Genomic DNA, 27,198 nt, shown 5'->3' with positions numbered 1-27,198 from the left:
GGATGTTTATAGCTTTGAAAGTCCACCACTGGGGCCATCCTTTTGGTCCACTGATTAAATGGCTCTCTGTGTACCGACTCATAATGGGGTACATTTATGGCTTAAAAAAAAAAAAAAAAAAACATACTTGTAGAATATCATTTACAAGAGTTCAGTTTCTGATAATGTCCATTCCTTAATAAATATGCACACCTATTCAGTGTTAAATGTGCAGCTATTCTTTCCTTTTACATAACATTTCTTTTTCCTACTAGAGGCCTTCCAGTAGTATTCAAGTCTTGAATTGTTGTTGCCGTCATCTTTCTTTTTGTATCAAAGAAATCTCTAAAAAGCAGTTTCTCAATGCCAGTAACAAAATGTAGGTGCATATTTCATCTACGAGAATTAAGCTGTGGTCACATTTTTTCATTGTGTCCAAATATTTCATTAAGGACAGATCCAAAGCTGCAAACGCTGTGTCCCATATAATATGGGACTAAAAATCCCTGTATTTTTAATGAAAGAGCACCAGTTGAGCAGTGTGGGTGGTAATGAAGGACTTCCGGAAAGGACATCAACAAAGATGCGCACATTTAACTTCTTGATATATCGGTTGATGGCCGTTTCTGTTTCATGAAAGCAATTTAATGTTCTTGTTGCTAAAAACAATGTTTGCCACATAAAATGTGGCTGTAAACTCCATGTTGGCAAAAAGGAAGAACTATCAAATTCTCTTTCAGTACACAATGTCCTCTTAGTGTACCTTTTGTGTGGCCATACTAATTCCTATATCTTAGTAAGTGTGCTGTGTAGTACTATGCTTCCCATAACCTCTGTGGTAGCAAACTCCATGGTGGAAGACAAAGGAGTACAAAGGGACACAGTCTATTCATTAACACCATTCTGTATAGACACGAATTAGGCATACAGGTCCTCCTGGCATACTTGTGGTTGGTCAGAATTGATGTTCATCTCCAAATCCAATTTGCAGTATATATGCTGCTGCATATTTTTTATATTATTTAAGGCTGCATACTCAATACGGAAGAATAGTGGAGCACCAAGTGATATAGTCCACATTAGATGGATCTACTGCTGCAACTTTCCATACACCTCCATGAAAAAGTAAGTCATCTTTTTTTCTATCCTGAAGCCACCTTGTGTAATTACTTTGCAGTATAAGTTGAGTTGGTAATATTCATTACCCTGGAATTCAGATATGGCTACACTTCAGTCAATTTAAAATCTGATTATCTGGAAGTTCTCGGTGCTTTCAGATTTCTAGCTGGAGGATCAAACACAGATTGCTGATGATTAACTTCTTTCACTTTATGAATTTGTTTCACAGGATTTTATACAAATTTGACTTCGTTGGGAAGTCAGCCAGTATCACCAAAGTGCTTCTTCCTGGTGCAGGACTTACAGCACTGCTTCCCATAGAATTTGTGGTTGCACACTCCATGCTGGGGCACTAGGGAACACCAGCTGAAATAGTCCAAACAAGATGGATCTTCTGTAAAACAAGACAATGTGCCAAGTTAGTGCAAATAAAGCTATACAAAAAAATCATAAGTTGCTGTCCTTGCTAGAAGGAGAAGAGTGAGGGTGTCCCTCCTCTGAATCATTCAGGGCTCTGTTTACTACTATGCCTGCTCCTCTTCTAGATTTTAGCTCCAACGCTGGATACATGCAATAATCATAGGTGTGAATATAATAAAGAAACTATGCAATATCCCATTAGAAAAGGGCCACCTTAATGGGTGCTTCAACATGGGGATATCGGAACGCTTGAAGCTTTTTTTGTGACCATATATGTCCCTGTAACTGTAAAGAAATTAAGGAGCAGAAAGCATGGCAGTGCATTTTAGGTGCTCGCTTATCTTGGGAAAAATAAAAGCAATCAGAAAATTTTCCTCGTTTATGACCAACTTTAGGGTCTACGTTGATTGGTTTTTGTTTGCTTCAGAACCACATTTTCTCTATACAATTCTGTTAAAAACAATACCAGGTTGAAGCAGGTCAAATGCCATTTTAGGAAGAGGTCAAGTGTAGGTTGAATGCACCTGTCAATTAATTGTGAATTATCTCTAAAATACCTCAAACTCACAATTTCAAATGTAAGCTCATTGACACAGCCCAAAGCCCATCAACACAGGCCCTCAGACTGTCTCACATTTCTAGCCAATCATTTCAGAGGAGCTTCTCATGTTGTAAAGCTCTGTGCAAACTGTTGGCGCTACATAAATCCTGTATAATAATAAATTCTTGACGGGTTCTCTACAATGCCTGTATTAAAAATGGAGGCTTTGGGCATATAGGCCATGCTCTCAGTATATTGTGCATAATAAAGCTGAATGCCAGCGTTTCACAGTGTGCATTAGAAACCAGAACAAGTCAGATAGGGCTAGTTGAATTTCCTGACTGAAAGACATCCAGTATAATTCAGCACTAGGAATGGGCTCGGACATGTTCCCACCTGCCCGATGCCGCCAGGAAGCTGCTACTGCACACGGCTAATCACAGGCAGTGAGACATTTCCCGTCCGCAGCTGCACAGATTGGGAAATGTCTCACTGCCTGTGATTAGCAGTGTGCAGTGTCGGCTTGCTGGCAGGATCGCACAACTGGGATCCCGAACAAGCCCATCTCTATTTAGTACTTTCCTCCCTAAGCTTACTGTCCCTGGCCCAGTCCTTTCATTCATTGAATTTCAGTTCTTTCAATCCTAGATGATCAGCTTCACATAGGAATGTTACCTAAGACAGTCTGCATGCAAATGCAACCTGCCTAGAAACATCCATTTCTCTATCGCTCATTGACAGACGTAGTCCTCGGTGATACAGCACCTTCGGGTTATGTTGCCTCCACAGGAGCAGGACTAGACAGGAAATTAAAAAGCTCTGGCCACACCCTAGGGGCAGTCCCAGAGGGTATATCCTCTCTCTCTCTGCCTCAGCAAATCAGTTATTTTCTGTCTAGTTAGGAGTAAGGACCTAGATACCTTGCTGGGATCTTCGGTCCTGGCAAGATTTTTTTCTTAAAAGATTTTTTAGACAGCTTTTTTTCTCCAGTGTTCCTGTGAGATCTCCAAGCAAGAAAGCTGAACTGGGCGACGGGCTGGATGTTGAGATCCGGTGGTCACCCCAGTTCAGCCTACGAGCGCGTGCAGGCCATAGCTCCGCGCTGGGTCGGCCGCGACAAAGTCCCATTAAGGGACTGACCCCGCGAGTTAAACGTCTCGCTGAAACGCCAAAGACCATGAGTCACGGCGTCCATATCGGTCGACAGCCCTCCCGCCCCGGTGGAGAGGGGTACTGTCAGGAGTTGGTGCCCGCCTGGTTCCGGTATGGTGAGTAGTATGTTCCCCCTTTTCCCCTGACGGGTCTTGTGGTGAAGGCGGGCCCCTCTCTGTATGGTAAGATAGAGTCCCCCTCTATCCTATAACATGACACAGATCCCCCTACTTTGAGTGTGATTTTATGTGCAAAAAGCCAGGAGGCTTGGTTTGGGAGCTAACAATCTAATTGTATACATGTTTAAAAGATTGTAATCAGTGGCATTCTGGAAATCTTACTGTGATAAGAATAAGGTACCTACCAGTCAGAAGCCACGGACATGTAGACTGCCTTCCTAAATCAGATCTCCAGCTATAAGCAGGCCTCCCCAACGGCCATGCGGTCCGCCAGGGCCGGTACCGCCAACCACGCCAAATCCCCATGCAGAGAGAGTGTTGTGTGCCATGCAGCACACCGCTATTCAGTACAGGCCGCCGCCATTTTTTTTGCTGGATCGCACGAGCCGCCATTTTGGCGTAGCCTCGTGTCTCCAGCATGGGGGCGGCCATGTTTGAGGTGATCCAAACACCTCGTGGAGCTAGGGGAGGCGCCGGAAGGCGTGCAGAGGGGCGGAGCCGCCTCCTTTCTTTCTGGGCAGCCAGCCAAAAGACTTCCTGTTTGTCAAGACAGCGCTGTAACCTGTTGCAGTTAAACTCTGAGCATCAAGTGGTGAGCCTGGGGGTCTATCTCTCTCTCTCTCGATCGATAGTGTTACCTGCTAGGGATCCCTAAGGGGCTTTTGTGGCGCTGGGGGTCTGAAAAAAAAAAAAAAGTTTTTTATTTTTGAATTATATTATCCAGGAAGTGACTGGAATTATCATGGACCCTGCCACACATATTCCCCCACCTGTTTCCCTCGAGGGGGACACGGGACCCGCCGGTGCACAGAGTGTAGAGGCATTTACAGCAATTTTGGAGTCTATGGTGGCTCGGGTGGAGGCGGCCTGTCAGGGACGGGGGTCAAGGAAGCGACCCCCGCCTACCCCTATACTATCTGACACCTCTGACTCAGATTCAGAGATGGTCACTGCAGTTGCAGGTCCCTCTGCAAGGGCTGTTACCTCAGGTAAAGCTCCCTCAGACAGTGAGGAGGACGTTTCTTCTCCCGCTATAATTCAGGAAGAAGCATTGGTGGACGCACTAGTTGTGGCAGTGCAGGAAACCTTAAAACTTGAGGTTTTACCGGCAGAGGCAACTGAAACAGAGGTTCCTTTTGGTACTAACAAGCCCATCAAAACGGTGAAGGTTTTTCCTGTACCCAAGTGTTTTGGTAATAAGATTAAAGGAGAATGGGAGCATTCTAAACGTACCTTTACTATTTCCAAGCGTATTGCTAGACGCTATCCGTTTGAGGAATCCATCATTAAGAAATGGACGGTACCACCAGTGGTGGATCCACCTATTTCCAGGCTGAATAAAGCCACGGTTATCCCAGTGGAGGACACTTCGTCCTTTAAGGATCCGGTGGATCGAAAGATGGAAGCAGAGTCCCGCACCATCTTCTCTCTGATAGGGTCAGCATTTAGACCAGTAATTGTTATTGGTCTAGTTTCCCAGACACTTACGGAATGGGCGAGAATGGTACGCCAAGACCTTAGGGGAAAAGATATTCCCCAGGAGACATCTGATTTGATGGAACAGATTATACAAGGGCTACAGTTTATCTGTGACGCAGCCTTGGACACTACTCCCCTATTAGGGCATGCATCTATGTCAGCGGTCATCCTCAGACGTGTGCTGTGGTTAAAATGCTGGTCAGCTGACCTAGGTTCCAAAAAGACTTTGACAAATCTCCCCTTTCAGGGGAATCGTCTATTTGGGGCCAACCTAGATGAAATCATTAAGGATGCCACTGGGGGCAAGAGCACTTTTTTGCCACAGGCTGCTAAAGCTAAGGGACCTCGCAACAAGCGAGGACCTTTCTTTACTGCCCATAAAGGGCGCCCGGCTGGAACAAGCGGGAAAGGCAAGACTCCTCCAGGAGGGTTCAAGAAGGGCTGGTCGGACAAACAGAGGACCAACCCAGCCAAACCCGAAGCAAAGGAGTACACAGCCTGAAGGTGCGCCCCCACCCGGTTTCAGGGTGGGGGGACGTTTTCACCGGTATTCAGGACATTAGATCGAGCATCAACCACTACTACCGGTGCGATTCTTCCCTTCCAACATTTAAGTACTACAGGAAGCGGTAGTTACCGTTCCCTGAATAGATCTTTTCCTTTACCTTTTCCTAAGATTAGTCCCTATGCCTCACAGGAATCGGATCTGGTTGACCAGACAGGCCAAGAAGCCTCTAGTCGGGTGACTTCGGTCCCTGAGGTTCAACCAGAAAAGATCACCCTTCCTGATAACAATCAGGTATCTGATAAATGTGTGGGAACAGAAAACGACCAGACTTTCTCGGATGGTCGGGGCCAGATACCTCTAGGGACGCCTGGTTCAGATCCAATCAGCGCCAGTGGTCCTAGAAATTCTAGGCTGGCCTCGTCAAGCCGGCCTGGCCGACTTGGACATGCTAGTTGCAGACGTTCCGTGAGAACTTCGTCTCAGGGAGTGTCTGTGGTCTCAAGGACCAATTTACCATCGTGCTTTACAGTCGCTGGTTTTAATGGCCTGGCCATTGAGACCCAAGTACTGAAGGACAGAGGTTTGTCTACTTCAGTCATTCCTACCCTTATTAAAGCAAGGAAAGCGACTTCCAGCAAGGTCTATTATCACACATGGAAGACTTATATTGCATGGTGCGAATCTTTAGGATTTCCTCCACGTACCTATTCGGTGACTCGAATATTGGCTTTTTTGCAACAAGGGGTTGAGCAGAAGCTAGCCTTGAGCACCATCAAGGGTCAAGTTTCAGCATTAGCAATCTTCTTTCAGAAACCTTTAGCTACCAAGTCTTTGGTGCGGAATTTCATCCAGGGGGTGCGGCACCTGGCTCCACCAGTCCGCGCGCCCTTACCGCCCTGGGATCTTAATTTGGTTTTGTCGGTTCTACAGAAACCGCCCTTTGAAAACATCAGGGAGATTCCCTTGCTTACTTTATCCCAGAAGGTGGCCTTCTTGGTGGCTATCACTTCTGCTCGCAGGGTGTCAGAACTGGCTGCATTATCATGCCAGTCCCCATACCTAGTGATTCATAGGGATAAGGTAGTACTTCATCCTAAGCCATCTTTTCTTCCTAAGGTGGTTTCAGATTTTCATCTGAATGAAGATATTGTACTACCTTCCTTGTGTCCTCAGCCCAAGCATCATCGGGAACATGCGTTGCATTCCTTAGATGTGGTTCGGGCAATCAGGGTATACCTGAAAGCTACGGAATCATTCCGTAAGACGGATTCACTTTTTGTGATCACGGATGGCCCCAGAAAGGGTTTGCCTGCATCTGCCGCGACCATTGCCAAATGGATTAGACAGACGGTGGTACAGGCTTATTCTATTAAGGGTCAGAGTCCTCCGTTCCCTGTTAGGGCGCACTCCACTCGAGCGCTCAGTACTTCCTGGGCCTTTCGCCATCAGGCGTCAGTGGTCCAGGTATGTAAGGCGGCCACCTGGTCGTCGGTACATACCTTTACAAAATTCTATAAAATTGATGTGACGGCATCGGCGGATGCCTCATTTGGCCGCAAGGTTTTGCAGGCCGCAATTTGAGGAGACCGGTGGTCTACCTCGAGGGTATTTTTCTGTTTGAAAAAAAAAAAAAAAAAAATTTCTCTTTTTTGTTGAGTCTCATCATTAAGGATGAGCATTGTAAACTTCTAGTTGGCACCGGTTGGGCCTTCTAGATTGGGATTTGATTTTCATTTTCCCACCCCTCATTTGTGATACTGCTCTGGGACGTCCCGAAGGTGCTGTATCACCGAGGACTACGTCTGTCAATGAGCGATAGAGAAAAATGGATTTTTGTAAAATCTTACCGTAAAATCCTTTTCTCTTAGCTCATTGACAGACGTAGTCCCCGCCCCTCTGTTTTTTGAGTTGGGTTGGGTTAAAATCTCTAAAGACTGCTTTTTCACATAACTGATTTGCTGAGGCAGAGAGAGAGAGGATATACCCTCTGGGACTGCCCCTAGGGTGTGGCCAGAGCTTTTTAATTTCCTGTCTAGTCCTGCTCCTGTGGAGGCAACATAACCCGAAGGTGCTGTATCACCGAGGACTACGTCTGTCAATGAGCTAAGAGAAAAGGATTTTACGGTAAGATTTTACAAAAATCCATTTTTCTCCAGACTGACACCCACCTATCAATGCCCATTAGGTAATTACTAAGACCTCATCTGGAACTATGTAATGCATTTTGATATTTGCATAACTCCTCTTAAAGAGGTTGTAAACCCGATTTTTATTTTTATTTTTTCACCCTGAAAGAGAAAAACATAATTAGCTAGTATGCATCGCATACTAGCTCATTATGAAATACTTACCTTAGAACGAGCCACCGCCATGCCACCCGCTTACCTCTATGATGGGCGACATGTTCAGTCGCCCGTCTTCTGGGATCGCGGCATCCTGCCATCTGATTGGCCGGAGCCGCGGTGACGTCACTCCTGCGCACGCGTGGGAGCCGACGGTCACGGCACGGGGCTCTGTAGGAACGGCACCAGCGGCCGTTCCTTCAGAGCGCATGCGCCAGTGACGTCACTGGCTGCATGTAAGGTAAATATCTCCTAAACGGTACATGTTTAGGAGATATTTACAGTACCTATATAGGTAAGCCTTATCATAGGCTTACCTATAGGTACAACTTGCAGAGGAGGGTTTACTCCCTCTTTAAGTCCGTTGCATGCAACAAGGCTGAGGGCTCCTGAGAGGAGAACTAAGGCAGGGTGCTGTGATGTTTTTAGGGCATTATGTACAGCACCCTGTTGGCCTCTCCAATCAGCCATGACCTGCCTGCATTGCATGGAGAAGCTCAGAGGCCCACTGAAGAATGTGTGGTATGTAATGAAAAAAGAAAGGTTTTATTTAAACATTTTATAAGCGTGTTGATGGGGGGAGATCAGGAAAGGCAAAATATAAGCATATTTAACTTCAGCTTTAAGTGATAAACATCAGATTTGATACACTATACCTTCAATGGTTCAAAGAATCTCCAAAATTATAACAAGCCTGTGCATCACACGCTGTTGAATACTTACCATGAACTCCTGTAGAAGGGCAGAAGTGCATGTTGCAGGCTTGGGATGTTGGTGGCTTCTGATTAGGTAAACAGCCCACAGCAGGTCTACCTTGATGAAGACACTGGACATTTCTGATCTGAACTCCTCCACCACAGGTCACAGTACACTATATAGAGACAGATGACAAAGATTTCATCTACCACTGACAACAATTCGATTGGCATGATGATGTTGATATTTTTTAAATAATAATTATTAAAATATGAAATTACTAAATTATACGTTTTTAGTTAAAAAAATAAGGGCTATTAAAAAAAAAAAAAAAAAAACATTTTGAAAGAGAAGTATGGCTTTAAAAAAATATATAAATCCCAGCTGTCCCCCGCTGCCTCTAAAGGCTGGTACACACTTGCCGAATATCATCTGGTTCAACAGAAACCATCTGACATTCAGGCCAGTGTGTACAGCAGCCTGTCTGGCTTCTGCCAAATGGCAAGCTGGAAAACCAGCAGCCGATTGTACTCTGAATGGCACTGGCAGCCAATGGCTGCGATGCTGACCAGTGTGTTCTGGCAGGGATTCAGTCCTGTCAGAACACAAAAGCTCAGTGGGTAGATCGCTGTACATAGTAAGTATAGCAAGTTTCTCAAATTGTTTTCACTCAGCTGGCTGGGTAGAGCAAGAAAAAAAAAAAAAGTATACTGTGTACCAGGCTTAAGACTGGGATCTGAGCGATCAAAGACTGCTGATTGCTCAGTTCTTAATCTTCAGCCTGCAGAGAGCTGGAGACTGTCAGTCACCAAATCTCTGCTCCCCCCCCCCCCCCTATCACTCACTTGAATGCCGGGCTGTGGAGGGGGCAGAAGTAGTTGGCTCAGACTCCCATCTTGTAAATAAATTACCTTTCCATTTTAAATTTGCCACCACTAAGAATTTCTAAAATTCTCAAAAAATGTCCCTTTGCAATACGCCAACCTGCAGGTGTACAGGAAGTTTATTGCTTGTCTGATTGGCTCACTGCTTTTCTGGAAAGTCTCCACATAGCTGCAGGTTAAAATACAACTAAATCCTGCTCTACAGGCCTCATGCACACTGGGGGTTTAGATGCCAGTAGCCTCTAAGAAGTCTATGCAAAGCTGGTGACTACTGCGCCTGGCACGGGCTTGAACAGTGCATTGAGCAGTACTTATATTTAGTGCATTATGTGCCCAGGAACAGATGCCCAGAATGCAAGCAGTCAGTGCTCCGGGCATTAGTCCATGGGTGCATACTGCACTAAACATGAGTAAAGCTTGGTCCACCATACTGCCCCGTCCAGCATCAGCAACTGTCAGCCTCTCAGACTTTTACAGGCTATCAGCAGTGGGGCTGGATGGTGCGCCTGTACCTTCCTCCTGCACCCAAACACTGGAGCCTCATGCACTGAGGCTAAATGCCCAGTGTGCATGGGGCCAAAGGAGTTTCCAGTTCGTTCTGATGCTTTAAGTGCTGCTCCTTGGGTAAAAAGACACAATGCAGCATACAACATTAATCAATTGGGGATAACAAAGGTATACTGTAGATCCTCTTTTTTTATCCTTTTTATTCTACTCTGACTTTTCTATGAGGCTGCAGGACAACTGACCCTCTGTCTGGACAGTACTGATTGGCCATGTGCTGATCAAACAGCCTTTTTAGACAATGCAGAGGAATAACCCCTTAGGTTCCACAGGGAATATAAGAAGCATGCTTTACTGTATACACAGGCTGATTTTAAGGTTGTGGGTTTAGTAACACTTTAAATTAGAACTATAGGCAAAATCTTTTTTCTTTTCATTTTGGACAGAGCGAGGGCAGGGTATAACCTCTGTCAGATTTTATTTCACCATCTATGTCCTATTACAGAGATTTCCCTTCACTTCCTTTCCCATAGCTAAACAGGAAGTGGGAGGAAATCACTGAAAATTAAAGGAATTTCTTGGGGACCCCAAGGTCACCAGAACTAGTGTCCCCATTGGAAGATTTCCCCCTTATTACATTTCTGGGGATAACCCAAAAATTGTGATTTCCTTTTACTTCCACTCTCAGTGATAAACAGGACGAGGGTGAATCTCTTTAACGGGGACACAGACAGCAATAAAAACTAACAAGCCTTCTAATCTCTATACACTATCTAAAGCTAAAAGAAAAAAAAAGTTGCCCGTTGCCCTTAGTTATACTTTAATCTTTGACAAAAAAACCTAGAAGCTGACTGGTTGCTACGCACTGCTACACCAGATTCTGTATGCACCAGTTTTAGTAAATCTACCCCATCATTATTCTGTATCTACAAAATAAATTATACGGTGGAACCTAGTACTTGATTTCTTGATGACTTTTGTATACCTCAGTATGGTAATATATGAAGCTTCCTCCTAATACCCCAAGTACAAATGAAGTAAGAACCATATGGTTGGAGGTAAGACTTTGCACGTAGCGTGTTACTCTGAATATTTACCGGTTGCCACGGAGATGCATGCCACCCATTATAAACAGTGTATGGTGTTTGTACAGGGCATGGTTTGTTATTGCATGGCTGTTCCAGAGGTACTGTGATTTTTCGGACACTTCGACACCTTCTTTGTGGAACAGTCACAATTTTGCCATAATTGTCCTTCTCGCCACATTTAAGTTCGCGCTTCCTCACACCAGGGCCACAGGTTGTTGAACACTGCACAAAGGAAAACAACATAACAAATACATATATGTGTGCCTTTCAATTATAATTTTAACCTCCCTGGCGGTATGATTATGTCAGGAATTCTGTACCAAAAGCGGTACAATTTTTTTCATGGAAATTTGGCGTTCTGTATTATAGGCCTACAATTCTTAGTAATTACTGACATAAACCTGACCAAAACAAGACTCTAGTAGACATACCAGATGTGATAAATTTGAAACACAAACGCTTGAATTATAATCTAATCAACAATATAATTTTATTATATAATATATATATATAATAAAACGAAATTATTGATTTGATTATAATTCATGCGTTATATGTGTGTGTGTGTGTATATATATATATATATATGTATATATATGTATATATATATATAGGTGTGTATGTATATATATATATATATATATATATATATATATATATGTGTGTGTGTTTGTGTTTGGTGCAATGTTTGAATTTCCCTCCCAGTTCCGCTCCCATGCAGCATTGCTGCTGCAGGGAACGGAACTAGGAAGTCATCACACCGACGGACGAGCGGCGGGGATCTCGGCTGGCGGTCACAGCAATGAGAGATCATCACTGGATCGCCAGGAGAAGGTAAGAGACACCGCTGGTGCTCTGCACATCTACACCGAGCGTGACTCGGGGATACCGATCCTAGCCTAAAAAATCCACCCGAGTCACGCTCGGGGATACCGCCAGGGAGGTTAACATGTTAAAGTTCTCAAAACAAAAATAAAAGTAAGCCAATTTTAGTGTAAAGGCTAACTTTACCAAAGCGGGATGACATACTCTTTTTATATATTTCTTAGGAATTCTAGTGGCACAACATTGTAAATAGTATCTGTAATAGTGTCACTACCCACTGTGACAGTATGAGGCCCTGCCGCTGTGGAAATGTCGGAGAAACTTACACAGAATTGGCATTAATTGGCATTTTTTTCCTTTATTTTACATATAAAACCCAGACCAAAAAATATAAAAATACAAAACAACAGTATTAGTGCAAACAAGTACCAGGGGGGAGCACCCCAAGGTAATGTATAGTAGTTCAACAATAAGCAAAACATAAATTACATTTAGAAAAATTTAAAAAATTAAGGCTTAATGCGAGGTTCCAGATTGAGCAGAGAAAGCTATGTTTTTGGCTCTTTGGATTGGAGCCTGGAGCTTGAAGGTTCCAAAGTGTCTTGGGTGGGACAGAACCTTCAATCCTGTGTCCAGATTTTACTGGATTCCGGCAGTCTGTGTGCGAACACCAGTTACCAGGGTCATTATATACTCAAGCTTGAGAAAAGCCCAGGGCTCCCAGTTTGGAGACAGCTACCCAGGCATCAGAGGGGCCCCAGTCAGGACACAGGAGGTCTCAACCAGGGGTCAAATGTGCCCCACCCAAAAGTCAGGAAACAGGAGGTCTCATCCCAGGAGTCAGGTGGGCTCCTATTAGGTACAATTAGAAGAAGGCAACCGCACACCAACTTGAGAGTGATAGTAAATGATAAAAACCTTTTATTGAAAATCCATAAAATCCAAAACGACAAACCAGGGACAAGAGGGCAAAAAACAGTTGACGCGTTTCACGAAACTATGTTCGCTTAGTCATAACCGTCACACAGCTATCGGGACTACGGACCTAACCTGCACCCTTCTGATTGTGAGGACATTTCAACACCAGAGCGGTCTCTGTGCTCTCATATCTATTTGGCTCCTATTAGGTGTCAGGAGATCCCCTGCCCAGAGGCCTGGAGTGGGCCGTGCAACTAAAGGCTAAGTAAGCCAAATGAAACAGAAGAGCTGGGCAATACAGTCAGTGTGACTAATAAGAAGAGCAGTGGTGCTGCTGACACGGGAGCCAGGGGACTCAGCATTTTCAGTTGACTTTTCATGTTTATGTTGAAGAACCCCTGCGTGGGCAGCTGATGTTTATGTGTACTTTCAGTTTTGTTCAATAAAAGTGAGCTGCCATACCTTAAAATACAGTTTGGACTGGCGCAACTCATTGGAAAAAAGCATCGACCACATGAGTATAATCACCATAACACCAATTTTGGATTCTTCATAATGCTGAAGTATAAGAAGTGTGCCTATTCATTTAGAGGTGCAAAGGTTTATTTATAAGCTATAAACTTGTTTCTTCTACATTTTTCTTACTCTGCACCACCAACACCACAGCGTTGTCCCTGCAAATAGTACTACCTCCCTGGATCACCAAGGTAACAGCATAGATCTACCTAACATCCTTGTACCTCCAGCCATGGCTTCACAACACGAAGGAGGTGTCAGGGAAGGCTGTGCCATAGTACAGATGGAGCTCCGAGGCCAATACATATGTGCATTTGCCAACCAGGGACTGGCCAAGCTGCTGTGCACAATCGTGAACGCGCATTCCTAGGCACGCACCTGTCACCAGTACTGGCGTCAAACAGCCTATTTAAACAGGGCCTCTGCACTGACTAATTGCTGTTTTGTCTACAGCATTCTGTGTATGTTCCTCATTCTTGTGTATGACCTCTGATCTTGACTGGCTTGCTTCTGACTATCCTTGTCTGCTACCTTCCCTGATCTCAGTTTATTCCCAGATTCTGTCTCTGCCTTCTGCTCTTACCTGTACTGTGCACTGTTGCCAACATTGGCCTGTGACCCGACTATTCTCCTGTTTGCCGTCCATGCCTGATCTGCCTGCCAGTTACTGACCCAGCTTGTCTGACCCTGTCCAGCTCTTCCAGCCTGCTACACATCCATCAGTACAGCACATCAGCTTCTGGGTTTTGCTTCCTGGTGCACATCTACCACCCGTCTGCTTCCAGCACTCTCTGCAGTTACATCTGCTTGCTGTCAGCTGTTCTGTCTTATGGCATCTTCCAGCAAAGTTCGGCTACCACTTCGCAGACTACTGGACTAATAATAGCCACTCTTACCTTGCTGTGCTGTCAGGGTTACTGTTCCACTATCAGTGACCCCTGAGCCAGAGCTGTACGAGAGGTCTTCCTCCACATGTCAGGCTCTCAAGCCAGGTAGGTCACTGTCTCTATCCCTGAGCGGTAAAGTGTCCTTGGAAATATTCCATTTCATTCTCAACCTAGCAGTTCTTCTGCAAATACCACTGCTACTCAATTACACCTTGCAAGTTCAATAGTGGAGATACCCTTGCAAATAATCCCTCTCTATTCTAGTTTGGCTCTCCCAGGGCCACTCCATGATATAATCTCTAGAGTTAAGCTACAGCTGAAATTTTAATCTCATACTAGCAGTATTGGCATTCACCTTATTAGGCTAGCGCCTAATTGTAGCTCAATCATGGCACTAAAATTACTTATAAATAGTTGTCAGGAGTAGAGAGTAGCTACCTAAATTGCATGCAGTAGCATCTTGGAGCATCGCTCATGATTGAAGAACTGTTCGATCATGGGAGACCAATCGCTACTACTACTGCTTGTGAAGTTTACTTCACATGAAGCCATTTTCCCCCTCTGTTTAGCTATCAATCGCTACTCCTAACAATTATATATTAGCAATTGTAGCAGCAAGAATAAAAATGTAATGTGTAGCTCCAGCCTAATTGGATGACTAACTGCAAATCATTAAAATCTCTCAGTAGCAAGAGCTTAAAATTGCTTGTGTGACTTTTCCCTTATGGGACTTTCACTTCAAGCAGAAGAAAGGAACTACCTGATGGGCTTGTTCAGAAAGGCTGTGCGGAGCAATGATATAGTAACCCATAGCACTAAAAAACCGAATCGTTTGACTGACGTTTAAACCAGCAAACTGAAATATGGTTGGCTGCTATTTAAACATATCTATACATTTGTGCACTAAAATTATAATTTTGGATCCATTAATATTTAAAAATATATAGTTTTAACCACCACAAATATTGCTACAGGTGCAGCTTGGTGGCTGAGTTAGCCCCTGACTTTGTCTATAGCTTGAAATTTACAGTAGTAAGGTCTCCCTACCATAGTTCCCAAATCTATTCCACCTGAGATTCTGGCTAATTGTGGCAAGATCTCCTGATGCATTCTCTATATCATACAATAAATATCCAAACCAGACAGAGGGACTTCACTATAATGGCCTTAACAAACACCAAAACTCAAGAGCAGGGATCTCACCAATAGAGTCTCTGAGAGATAAAGGAAATGGTAGGCTGGTTCAAATGTCTATTTTGGATACACTGACCCTTTAAAATTAAGGTAATTCCCTTATGCAGTAAATTTAATTAAAAAACAACAAATCAAAGCACATTTTCAGTCGTTATTTAGATGTGAAGGTTACCTCAGTCCATGCAGATATCACCCACTGCAGTTTGTCATTTTTCTGGCAGCGGGCGAGCATGCAGCTCTCAGTGGACTCTGGCTTGGAGCTGGCTGGACACAGGTCTGCTGGAAGGATTTTATACTTCTCCGAGTTGACACTTCTGCAATAAACCTCTCGTTTCTTAATTCCCTTACCGCAGGATCGGGAGCACTAGACCAGACAAGGAATGCAAGCTGTCAAAGCTCATGTAGAATGCTTATATCAACATGACATGTATAGTGCTCACTTACATGTATACATATACCAGAAGAGCTTGCGCTTAGTCCTTTGGGCTAGTAATGGGCGAAGGCTGCAATTTTTTTTGGATTAATATTTCTTCTCATTTTGCCTCTCAATCTACAAATTAGACATTTTGGCTGATACATCTGTACTGATTTAGTGACAGACATAAGATCTGGCTTGTTACAAGACCAAAGGGACCAGCAATTTTGTTGTCATGTGTATAATATGAATTTAATGGGGTCTATTGTTCAACTGTAATAGGCTGCTGTAGAAATTGTAACTTACAGTATGCTAAGGGAGAACTTTACAGATACACATAAAAATATTTGTTTTTTTTTTAAGTGGAATTCCAGACAAAAAGTGTTCTTTGCTTGTTTAGAGAAGGGTTAGAAAAGTGGTAGTCAATGTTCTTGATACAGAGGCCTCAAGTGTAACCCTTGACATTACCAAAGCCCACACATAATATTCAGTGAATGCAATGCTAAAGAAAATTGCCAGGCTGATTATGGTGGCTCTGAGGAAGAGGCTTATGCCTCGAAACGCGTCCCGTCATCCTAATGAGACTATGGACATCTGTATGGACTACTTCTGATACTCAAGTGCATGAGTTTGATGTGATTGATTTTCACCTACGTTTGTGAGTAGCCATTTTTTGTTTCAATTAATAAAGCCTATATTGAGGATAATGTGCTAGGTCGGTGCGCCCTTTTCTTGTCTTTTTGATTATATGCTACAAGAGATGGTCTGAGACTGTGAACATGCTATTGGAGTTGTTAGAGACTGGATACATGGTTTAGATTTAGAAGACAGTTGTAGACCGGAAACACATTACATAATAATGTTAGAGATCAATGCTATTAAAGCCCCTTTGCAAGCCTATGATGCCTTTTTGTGCTTTCTACAGCCCACTTACAAAATGCCTAGTGTTACCATAAGATCCATCATAAAAAATCAGAGTATAAGAAAATTAAAAAAGATAAGGGAATGGACAGTACAACAAGTAAGATCATGTAATAGGCCACTTTTAAACACATACCGATCGGGTCCGCCTGTCAGTTTTTCAGCCTACAACCTACTTTTTTCTCTATGGAGTGGCGGATGTCAGCAGACATGTGTCCACTGACACCTGCCGACATCCAATCTGATCCGGTCTAAAAACAGACAGATGGGACAGTGGATTAGATGACAGTTGGATGAAAACAGACAGGCAGTCCGTTTCCATCTGACCGCCCATAGAGAACACCGGGCTGTGTCTGTGTCCGCTCTGCATAGTGGAGCGGACACGGACCTGTCATCCACCTACTCAGTGGGGATCACTGGAGAGATCCCCTGCTGAGCAGGCGGATCTGCTGCCAGCGTCCGCCCCATGTGAAAGGGGCCATAAAAATAAACCAAACCATGCAACTACTTAAACCCAATCCAATTAATATTTCTATCACTGGTCTGAGTAGGCACGTAGGTAAGGAAAACAGACTACTGTCTGCAGGGGCTCAAGGGGCTGCACTATCAGTGCCAAAAGGCCGCAGGTTGGGCACTAGGTTGTAATTCTGTCTCAGTAGGTCTGTATTTGTATTTTACTGAGACAGAAGTAACCCACTCTTCAATATGTATATCCACTACCCCAGTTAACATGGAATGTATGATTTTAAATGTCCAAAAGTGATTTACAGGTCACAAACAGCAAAAAGACATGTTGCCATTTTCAGGGCAGTCCTCTCTAAAATATCCAGTTGTATATACATATATAATATACAGTACATATTTAAAGTGGAATTCACTCCCTCAGTCAACATTGACTATTTTAATCCTTCTGTTGCTAACAATATTAAACATTTTTTTTACATTTCTTCAGTTACTTTCTGGTTTTCATGCCTAAGAAAATTATGTCATACATCCTAGGAGTCTTCAGGAGGCAAGGAGGAGTTTTCACTACTAAGCACATTCTCCAGTCTGCATGCCTAAACTAAGGGCAGATGGATTCCAGGAAGTAAATGCTACATTAATCTGCCCTCACTTAAGATGGCCACTGACAGAAATGCTCTGGGTGGTTTTCAAAGTGATTTCTTAGCTAAATAAAGCATGGAGACATGGATGGGTGAGTGAGATTGCTTTGGATGATTAAAATGAATGAATTTGTGTTTTTGATATGTGGTGCTCAGATGCAGTGTAGTTCTGCTTTAATAAAACTGTACTTTTTTTTTTATGGAGATCAGAAGTACATATGTTTCTTCTGCATGTTACTATTGCTCTACCACTGATGAAGCAGCTGTCCTCAAACACCTACTCAGCCATAGATAGGGGAAAGTATACCCCATGAGGGAGGTAGTGGGATACTAGCCCACACATTGCATCATAAAAGAGGGACGATGAGGGAACACCAAGCCTGAAAATGGATAGGTTATACTCCTTCATTTAAAGAAAGAAAAAAACAGCATTTAGAACAGTCTAGTAGTGTTATCGCCGCTCTTTTATGAATTTTTAGATTTACTTTATGTTGAACATTTATTCTAGATTTTGTTTGCAGAATGCTTCTTCCACTTCCCCAAAAATAATGTGTGAGCTTTTGACCCTGCCTTTGTATAAAAACTAAATCCAAAAGTCAAAAAGATTGACTTGTTTCATGGGCGTTGCATTCTTTATAGCTTTGTTGGGTATCTTGTTTGTTTTGAATACAAGATAATAATTACATTGTAAAAGAGTTCCGATATAGTGACAAAGCCAGCCTGCAATGCAGAAGGCCGATTAATACCTGGGACCAGGGCCCTGTGCTCCATTCTGCTGGGCAGTCCTGGACATGGCACTTCTGGAGTTGAATGGGAGTGCTTACTGGACAGTGTGAATGCCCCACCAGCTCTTCGCCTTGTGTTGTCCTCTGTACACACAGCACTGACCGAGTCTGTTCACCTCCACCGCAAGACACGCTGCATGCACTCCAATCACTGGCTATCCAGCTGTTGGCAGAAAACAATCTTTATAGCATATGACACCTTACATGATAGAAGGCCCTAATAATGAGCATATTCACACATTTACAGCCTTTATCAACAAGAGCAATGATCCTTAGCAATCAGATTTGAAGGACAAGTCCATTCAGGATACAAATCACCAATAAAGTTCAATTGATGTCACAGAAATAGATTTTCAGCCAGATAGACGTTGCACCAGCAGCCCCTATTTTCATCCACTTTCCCATTAAAGTGGGAGTAAACTCCCATATTTGATTTGTACCTATAGGTAAACCTATAGTAAGGCTTACCTATAGGTACAGTAAGTATCTTCTAAATGTGCTGTTCCTTCAGAGTCCTGTAAACGGCGGGTCCCACGCGGATGCGCGGGAGTGTTGTTATCGCTCTCCAGCCACTCACACAGCCTGAGTCCGCAAACTGGGAAGGAAGAATTGGTGAAGATGAAAGCGCCTTCAGCTGTGACAGCACCCCGCTGGAGGGCTTTGTTTTAAAGTAAAGCCTCGTACACACGCAACGATTGTTGGCCAACCGATCGGCCGTCTTTTGTCCAGTGTTGTTGTGTTGGTTGAATTGTGCTCTAGACTGCACATGAATTTTATCGGCCAACAAAAACCAACTTCAGAAGTGATGTCATGTGATGGTTAGCTTTCCGTGTGTTTTTTCTTCTCTGAGCATGCCCAGTCTTGCTCATCACATTTTTGTCTGCCGAAATCTGTACTGACTGACGAACAATCGGCCGTTCTGTTGACGGCCAACAAAAATTTTATAGCATGCACACCAGATTTTGTTCGGCCGAAAAGTCGCAGTCGGTTGTCGGAAGCATCATACTAACAAGCCGACAATCGGCCGATCGGGCGTTGGCCGAAAATTCACGGCCAACAATCGTTGCATGTGTACGAGGCTTAAGTTTCACATAATGTGGTAATATGCAATGCATACTTCCACATTATAGCATTGCCTTGCAGGATTTAAAAAAAAAAAAAGCAGTTGTACAGGGTGTCTAAATATGACCATGCAGTCTAATAGACACCAGTAGGCTTTCAGTAGTTCCCACAGATATTGCTAGAGAAGCCTTCTCCTTTTTTCTGCAGTACAATACATTGTAAGGATGCTTGCGCTGAGGGGTGTGGCTGTTACTCAGCTCTGCCAGCACAGACCACTGTAGACTAAGGCAGGAACGACTGGAGAAAATAATTTTGTAAAGCATTTCTATGCAATAAAACAGTCATTAAATCACAACATGTTGGGGTACAGGACTATAAAGAAAAAGAGGATTAGAGACTTAAATTGAGCTTCCAATTACAGAATATGACTTGTGTACATGTAATGTGTCTCAATCTGACAATGAGCTGTAGTAGTAACTATTGAAAAGGTCTTGACCACATCTGAAAGCAAAATGTAAGGAGGAAGAATAAAGAGATACGTGGATTTATAATCTGTCTAATTGCTACTAGGCTGTTGGGATGCCACAGGTGAAGGATAATATTGTCTGAGGCTTCATTTCCTACTACAGGCCCAACAATTTATGGAACTTTTCATTTTTTATTTCTCTTTTCATCACTTCATGGTAGGGCTGATATGTAAATCCACAAAGAAAGATTGTCTGAGAGTCACAGGCACCACATCCCTTACAATGACTTCAAAACATGTATAGAGCATGAGGACAGGATTTTAAAGGTGCCAACACATGTTTTTACAAAAATTCCTAAATTTTATCATAAACATTTAAAAGAAGAGAAATTTCATATAAAACCATCATAGAACATCCATGCGGTGCACAAAGCAAGGTCCATAAAAACATGGATGAGTGAGTTTGGGGTGGAGGAACTTGACTGACCTCAACCCGATAGAACACCTTTGGGATTATTCAGAGCACAGACTGTGAGCCAGGCCTTCTCCTTCACATCAAAGCCTGACCTCACTAATGCGCTTCTGGAAGAATGGTCAAACATTCCCATAGACACACTCCTAAACCTTGAGGAGAGCCTTCCCAGAAGAGTTGAAGCTGTTATAGCTGCAAAGGGTGGGCCAACTCAATATTGAACCCTACGAGCTAAGACTGGGATGCCATCAAAGTTCATGTGCGTGTAAAGGCAGGCGTCCCAATACTTTTGGTACTATAGTGTATTTCTTAATTGGTAAACTAAAAGTTTTATTTTCCAGGTGGGTGCCTCCTCAGTAGAACAAAGCTAACCACCATTGTCCTGTATAATACCAGTCGAAATTTTGAAAGGAAAGCTTTTCTGAAACTGGGACAAGCTAAAACCTGGGCAGTACTTGAACAGTCAGTAGACTGGGGTGGAGAGAGGACACCACAATGGGGGTTATTTACCAAAACTGGAGAGTGCAAACTGGTGCAGCTCTACATAGAAACCAATCAGCTTCCAGGTTTTATTGCCAAAACTTATTTGAACAAGCTTAAGTTAGAAGCTGATTGGCTACTATGCACAGCTGCACCAGATTCTGAATGTACCAGTTTGAGTAGCTCTCCCCATGTATTCCTTACAGGGAATGTGGAATAATTTACCTGGCTGTGCTGTGTTACAAGGCTGTCCAAATCTCATGGCTGGATGGACAGAAATTCAAATTCTGTGGCAGGTAAAATTGGTCCTTTATGTATTTTATCTGTGTATTTAGCTATTTGCTTGGAGTTCAGCCTTAAATAAGAATGGGCTGCAAGACTAAATGTTAACACTAACAGTGATAAAGTATAAGGCAGTTTAGGTTAATGAGATTCTTTATGAAAGTGTTACTAAACCCAGGATCCTGCATTCACTGTAGCTGGTCTCCCACAGAACATGGAAATGCAATAGTTTTAGTAAATAGAAACTGCTAAATACATTTTCTCATCAGTAGTATATAGCAGTCTTGTGACTTCTATCAGTGTCTGACCGAGCACTGGTTAAAGCTTGTAGGAGGAGTTTTCATTCTCCTGACTGTCCTATGAGGCTGCATGACCCCTGACTTTGTCTGGACAGTGCTGATTGGCCATGTGCTGATCACATGCACCCTCCCAAAAAAAAGAAGAAAAACTCCTCTATAGCAATACACACCAAACTGAGCATGTGTAGAGTGCCTCGAAGGCTCTGTTCTATCAGCAGATGGATTCAGGACAGTAAAAGAGGAGAGAAGACAGGATCAAACAGCCTTTTTAAACAATGCAGAGGATTAACCCCTTAGGTTCCACAGTGAGTATAACAAGCATACTTTACTGCATATACACACTGGTTTTACTGTTGTGGGTTTAGTAACACTTTAACCACTTGCTGACCGTATACTGTATATATACGGTGGCAAGGTGGCTCTCCTGTACAGAATCAGGTACCTGTATGTGATTCTGCACTTCCGGGTCTGGAGTGTTATGCACGCTGCCAGTGACCTGCTTCTGCTGTGATTAGACAAAGCGGGAGCCAATCAGCAGGTTAAGCGGACCCGATGTAAACAAGGCAGATCGCCGTTCTGTGAGACGGGCAGGTAGTGATCCTGTGTTTCTGCTAAGCAGGAACACAGATCTCTGCCTTCCCACAGTACAAGCACATCCCCCACAGTTAGTAATCACTCCCTAGGAATAAATTTAACCCTCTGATCTTTCCTGATGTTAACCCCTTTCCTGTCAGTGTCATTAGTACAGGTGCATATTTTTAGCACTGATCACTGTATTAGTGTCACTAGTCTCCAAAAACGTGTCCACCGCAATGTCGCAGTCCCACTATAAGTTGCTGATCGCCACCATTACTAGTAAAAAAAAAAAAAAAATTAAATAATTAAAAAAAATTAAATAAATAAAAATGGATTTTCATTTAACGGTCTATATCTGCAGATCTGCTCACTGTGGTTGTCACAAAAGGTGACCTTTGCTTATGAACTTTTACATGATACCTTCAGTTTTACTTGCCAAATAATGTGACAGATTTACTTTAAACCTCATATGTAGTCATTTGGGACCAAACATTAAATCTGGTCATTCAAGTCATTGCCTTCATTGGTAGACTGAGGATATGATTCAGTGTGAGAAGTGAAACATTTGGAGATACTTACTAGGCTGGACAAGGTTGGGTATTGCATGGTTTTTGCTCAGGGGAAGGCTTGTTCAATGAACTACACAAGCTGGAGTTTACTTGAATCTGAAGGTCTTGAAGGCATACAAACTTCACAGTCATAAAACCTAATGGAGAAATCAAAAGACTGTTCAAAAGGTCTAATAAAAAATAAAAATATACAATACACATTCATTAGTAAACATAACACAGGCCTGTTATGACATCTTGAATAGCTAAGGAATGTTTAAAGCCCAACAGCAGCCAAGCTTTTTATTTAATTCTAAACAGAATTGGAAAGAGTTAAAATCTCTGCCCGACTTTCACTGCCACATGTGTCCCTATTGGGTAAATTATCCCTCACTTCCTGTCAGGACCAGAAATGATAGCAAATCCTTCCATGTATTTGAGGAAAGCTTAAAGCAAAGCTTCACCCAAAAGGGGAAGCTCCACTTATCTACCCCCCCCCCTCCTCCGGTGCCACATTTGGCACCTTTCGAGGGGGGGGGGGGAACGGTTACCTGGCCATTCACTAACCGCAGCACGCTTTGCCCATGCGCAGTAGGTAACCTGTGAAGCCGCAAGGCTTCACTACCATTTTCCCTTACAGGCAATGGTGGCGGCAGCATCGGAGGGCCGATGAAAACATCGACTGCGGTGCCGACATCGCTGGATTCCAGGACAGGTAAGTGCCCTAATATTAAAAGTATGCAGCTAGAGTATTTGTAAAGCAGTTGTAAAGTCAGAAGGTTTTTTATCCTAATGCATTCTATGCATTAAGATAAAAAGCCTTCTGTGTGTAGCAGACCCAGCACTCCTCAATACTTACCTGAGCCCCCTCCCTATCCAGCAATGTCCACAAGTCCCTCGGACATCAAGGATTGGCACCATTGGTTCCCCCTGCTGTCAATCAAAGTCAGTTAGCCATTTAGGAGAGGGGAATGGCTGCTCTGTGTCTGGATGAACACACAGAGCTGCAGCTCGGCTCGGGTGCCACTATAGCAAGCTGCTTGCTGTGGGGGCACATGACAGGAGGGAGGGGCCAGGAGCAGCAACCAGGGACCCGATAAGAGGAGGATGCGGGCCACTCTGTGCAAAACCAACTGCAGGGAGCTGGTAAGTATAACATGTTTGTTATTTAAAAAAAATAAACAAACAACTAAACTTTACAATCACTTTAATTTTTTTATGGGGGGGCTGGACCTCCTCTTTAACATTTCTGAAAATGGTTTTATTGCTGTCCTTGCCCTACTAGCCCGGTTAAAACCTAACATTGTATGACTCTCACAAAGGGCAGTGGGTAAGAGATATCTCCCCAAACAGAGATACAAACCTGGCAGAAATTATATTCTCCTCTTAGTCCAAAATTTAAAAAAACTGGATGGAGTTTGACTTTACCATTAGTTCCTTTATAATCAAGGGTGTAACTAAAGCCAGGGTCGGGAGGACCGAGACACAGAGAGAGGAGTATGGTCCAAGAAGCACGCTTGAGCGTGTTTGTACTTAAATGTAAGTTGTCATTTTTATGATCTTGACAACTTCCATTTTTCTCTCGGCCTTTTGGCTAAGATCAAGTGTAGTATCTGTTCTTATCAGTTGGTATGGACCTCAGCTAGTACCGGTATGACCAAAACCCGGAGCGCCCAGAGTATTGGGGTATGGGGAGTAGGTCATCCGGGAAAGCATGTGGGGACCGCCGCCTTCTGATTTGAATGGGTTAAGCTGTCCTAACCAGTTTGAAGGGAGCAAGAAAGCCGATCTGACTGGGTGGCCGGTGGAATGCTCCTGGATGTAATGGGCTGAGGAACAGGATGGCGAGGGGGGGGCTTTCTCTTCTGGGTTTTGATCTGGCCTTGCAAAAGGCCTGTCCCCGGTGGAAGGTAAGCTCTCTCTAAGCTGTCCAGGTTCTGATGTCTGCTGGTGGGGATAGGCTACACTCGGTCTGGCCGGGGGCTGAGATTGAAAAAGCCTGTGGTGTAAGTGCCCCTGGGGGGGCAGCTCGCCTTGAGTTTTTCGGCACCTTGGTCACTGCACCATGAACCCCTTTTTTGCACCTGCCTCTTGGGACAGGCCTTTTGGCTTAGACCAGAGGAATTTTTTAGGAAGGCCTGCCTTGGTTCTACTATTGGTCTTCCTGAACTATTCCTGGCAGTACAATAATTACAATGGGTGTATTAGTCGGAATTCATATTCAATGATGGGAGGTCACCATGTTATTGTGAGTATAATCAAATCTGCTAAGGTCTATATATACAGTTAAAGCTAAAAACAAGTCAGAAATCAGACATTAAAAATTTGGTTTAACTCACCACTGCCACAAGTGACAGAGCAATCTGTATAGACAGGAACCCAGGAATAGCTTGTCTTCTTCACAGGGTTCTCTTCATTAAGAGAATATGGTAACGTATACTCCCATGCAAATCCTCCATTCTTTCCTTGATAAAGGACCTGGATAAAGACATATCTAAGTATTACAGGTAGTCTATCATAATAATTTTATTATAATTAAGATTTTAACCTAAATAGTTTAACCTTTTCCAGTTAGGAAAACCACACACCTGCCCCCATCTTATTTTAGAGATACACCATTTTGACTAAGGATACCCAATAGCTATTGGTCACTCTCTCAGAAGCTGCTAGCCTAAACAAGGTTATGAAGACAGGCGATCATGTTCTGTGAAGGATAGGAGGGATGGGGGGTGGGTAGGTCTAGGCATGTCTGTCTAAGAAAGACCGACAACCCTTTCAGGAAGTGAAAGACAGCTTAGCAAATTCAGATAAAGGGAGATAGCATTGTCAGTGAAGAACAGGAAGAAGCTGATTGTCTAGTTTAGATAAGACTTTCTAAGCTACACAAGCAGCTAGCCAGGAAATGAAGAATATCAAAGATAAAGATATTTAACATACTATTAATAGAAAAATTTTCATTTTTGACTGGAGTTACCCTCTTTTGCTAAAATCATCCAAAATGGTAGCCACTTACATCATCACTAACTGACCCCTCAGGCTCTTGTGGAGGAACAGGGACACAGGGAGTACCTTCATGTGCTCTGCAAGTTTAAATATTCAGTGCACCTAAGGAAACTCCCTTCTGCCCTTCTTCCCTCTTGTTTGGCCTGTCCATCTGTTAACCTATTTATTTAGCTCAGTATGAGGTTTTAAAAAGAAAGAGAAAGTCTAAAAGAAAACAGCGCATTCTCAAGTGCTTTCTAAATGTGTAGTCAAGGGCGACATACGAAAGAAGAGCAGCTCTCGACCATCTGGACTGTCAGAGCTGGATTACCAGTGCTCAGGCTGGAAGAGCATCACACCCAACACGTGCTAGACTAAGGCTTTCTAGCTGAAATGGGTAAGCCTGCCCTTCCATTGGATTTTATCCCGTAGCCAATAAAGTATCTACAGTTTTGGATGGTACACAGTAACAGAATTATTTCTTTTTTATAGAGTCAAGGGTGCATCTTGTAAATAATGTGTATTTGTTAAAAAAAAAAAAAAGTATTTTATATAAAAGTTGAACAAAACTATTCAAAAACGTAAAAACTCTTCAAAAGCAGTTTGGTCTAAAATCAAAATATTGCTCATACACTTGTACTGGAGGACCAGCATGAGCCTTGATACAATGCATCAAAAATATGTCAAAGCTAAATGAATTAGCCACATTAAATTGTAACCTTATTTAAAAATGTTGATTTTTAGAATTTTATGTAAAAATGCGTTTACACTTAGCGAACACATGCAGCCGAAGAAAACAGTTTTATCTTCCCAAAGAAAAATCTCCAACTTGTCACAATCATGCCTTATTCATGTCATCAGTTTTTGGCAGCATCTATATTTGTGAGCAACTATTTTCAAGGATGAAGCACATGAAGGGCAAAATTAGAACCAAAATATCTGATGAGCCCCCTAAGAATTCATTGAGAATTGCTACTACATCAATCAAACCAGATATTGATGCATTATCAAAAACAGTGTAAAATATTGCACTACTTTTATGTTGCCCTCTATTATTTTTATAATAAAAAATATTACAAAAAAATGTATTAGACAGGTAAATCATCTATATATCCGTGATTATTAACTTGTGATCTGCTCGACTTTTTCTGCTCATCAGCTATCCTTATTGTTAATGTGGGGCCGAAGAGAATTCCTCTTCTTCCAATGTGGCCAAGGAAGGTCAAAAGGTTGGACACCCCTACTATACAGAAAATCTATGTAAAAATGTATATGTACGTACGGGACAAAGCCTCGGTTTTTGTATACATTTTTCCATAGCTCTTTGTAACGCTTTGACATATTTGTTATGCATTTTATTAGGTTTGTGGTAACCCTTTAGCACAGGTGTATGAAAAAGTGGAACAAAACAAATATAAAAATAAGATATAATTAACTATCATAAATATCATCTAAAGCTGTGGACAGTTACTCTGTATTGCTCTTGTTTAGGAAGTAACAGAAATCCCACTGGAGCCCGCTGAAGCAGCCTAAGGCTTCGAACCAGGCCAAAAGTGTATGCTTACATCTTTTTATG

General features: G+C 42.9%; 1 protein-coding gene across 1 annotated transcript in view; it reads right to left on the bottom strand.

The window, feature by feature from the left end:
* Positions 1 to 1,213: 1,213 nt before the first annotated feature.
* ADAMTS18 (ADAM metallopeptidase with thrombospondin type 1 motif 18) overlaps positions 1,214 to 27,198 on the bottom strand; it is a 135,607-nt gene continuing 109,622 nt past the window's right edge. Inside the window, exons 15-21 of the mRNA XM_082269980.1 lie at positions 24,980 to 25,118; positions 22,672 to 22,798; positions 18,417 to 18,618; positions 15,404 to 15,595; positions 10,901 to 11,113; positions 8,443 to 8,590; positions 1,214 to 1,492 (exon numbers count right to left, since the gene is read on the bottom strand). Coding sequence (XP_082126106.1) covers positions 1,359 to 1,492; positions 8,443 to 8,590; positions 10,901 to 11,113; positions 15,404 to 15,595; positions 18,417 to 18,618; positions 22,672 to 22,798; positions 24,980 to 25,118 — 1,155 coding nt within the window. The 3' untranslated portion in view covers positions 1,214 to 1,358. The remainder of the gene's footprint in view (positions 1,493 to 8,442; positions 8,591 to 10,900; positions 11,114 to 15,403; positions 15,596 to 18,416; positions 18,619 to 22,671; positions 22,799 to 24,979; positions 25,119 to 27,198) is intronic.

Source organism: Pelophylax lessonae (assembly GCF_965119305.1).
Source record: "Pelophylax lessonae genome assembly, chromosome: 10".
NCBI classification, from domain to species: Eukaryota; Metazoa; Chordata; class Amphibia; order Anura; family Ranidae; genus Pelophylax; species Pelophylax lessonae.
This window is presented reverse-complemented; position numbering and strand designations above follow the sequence as displayed.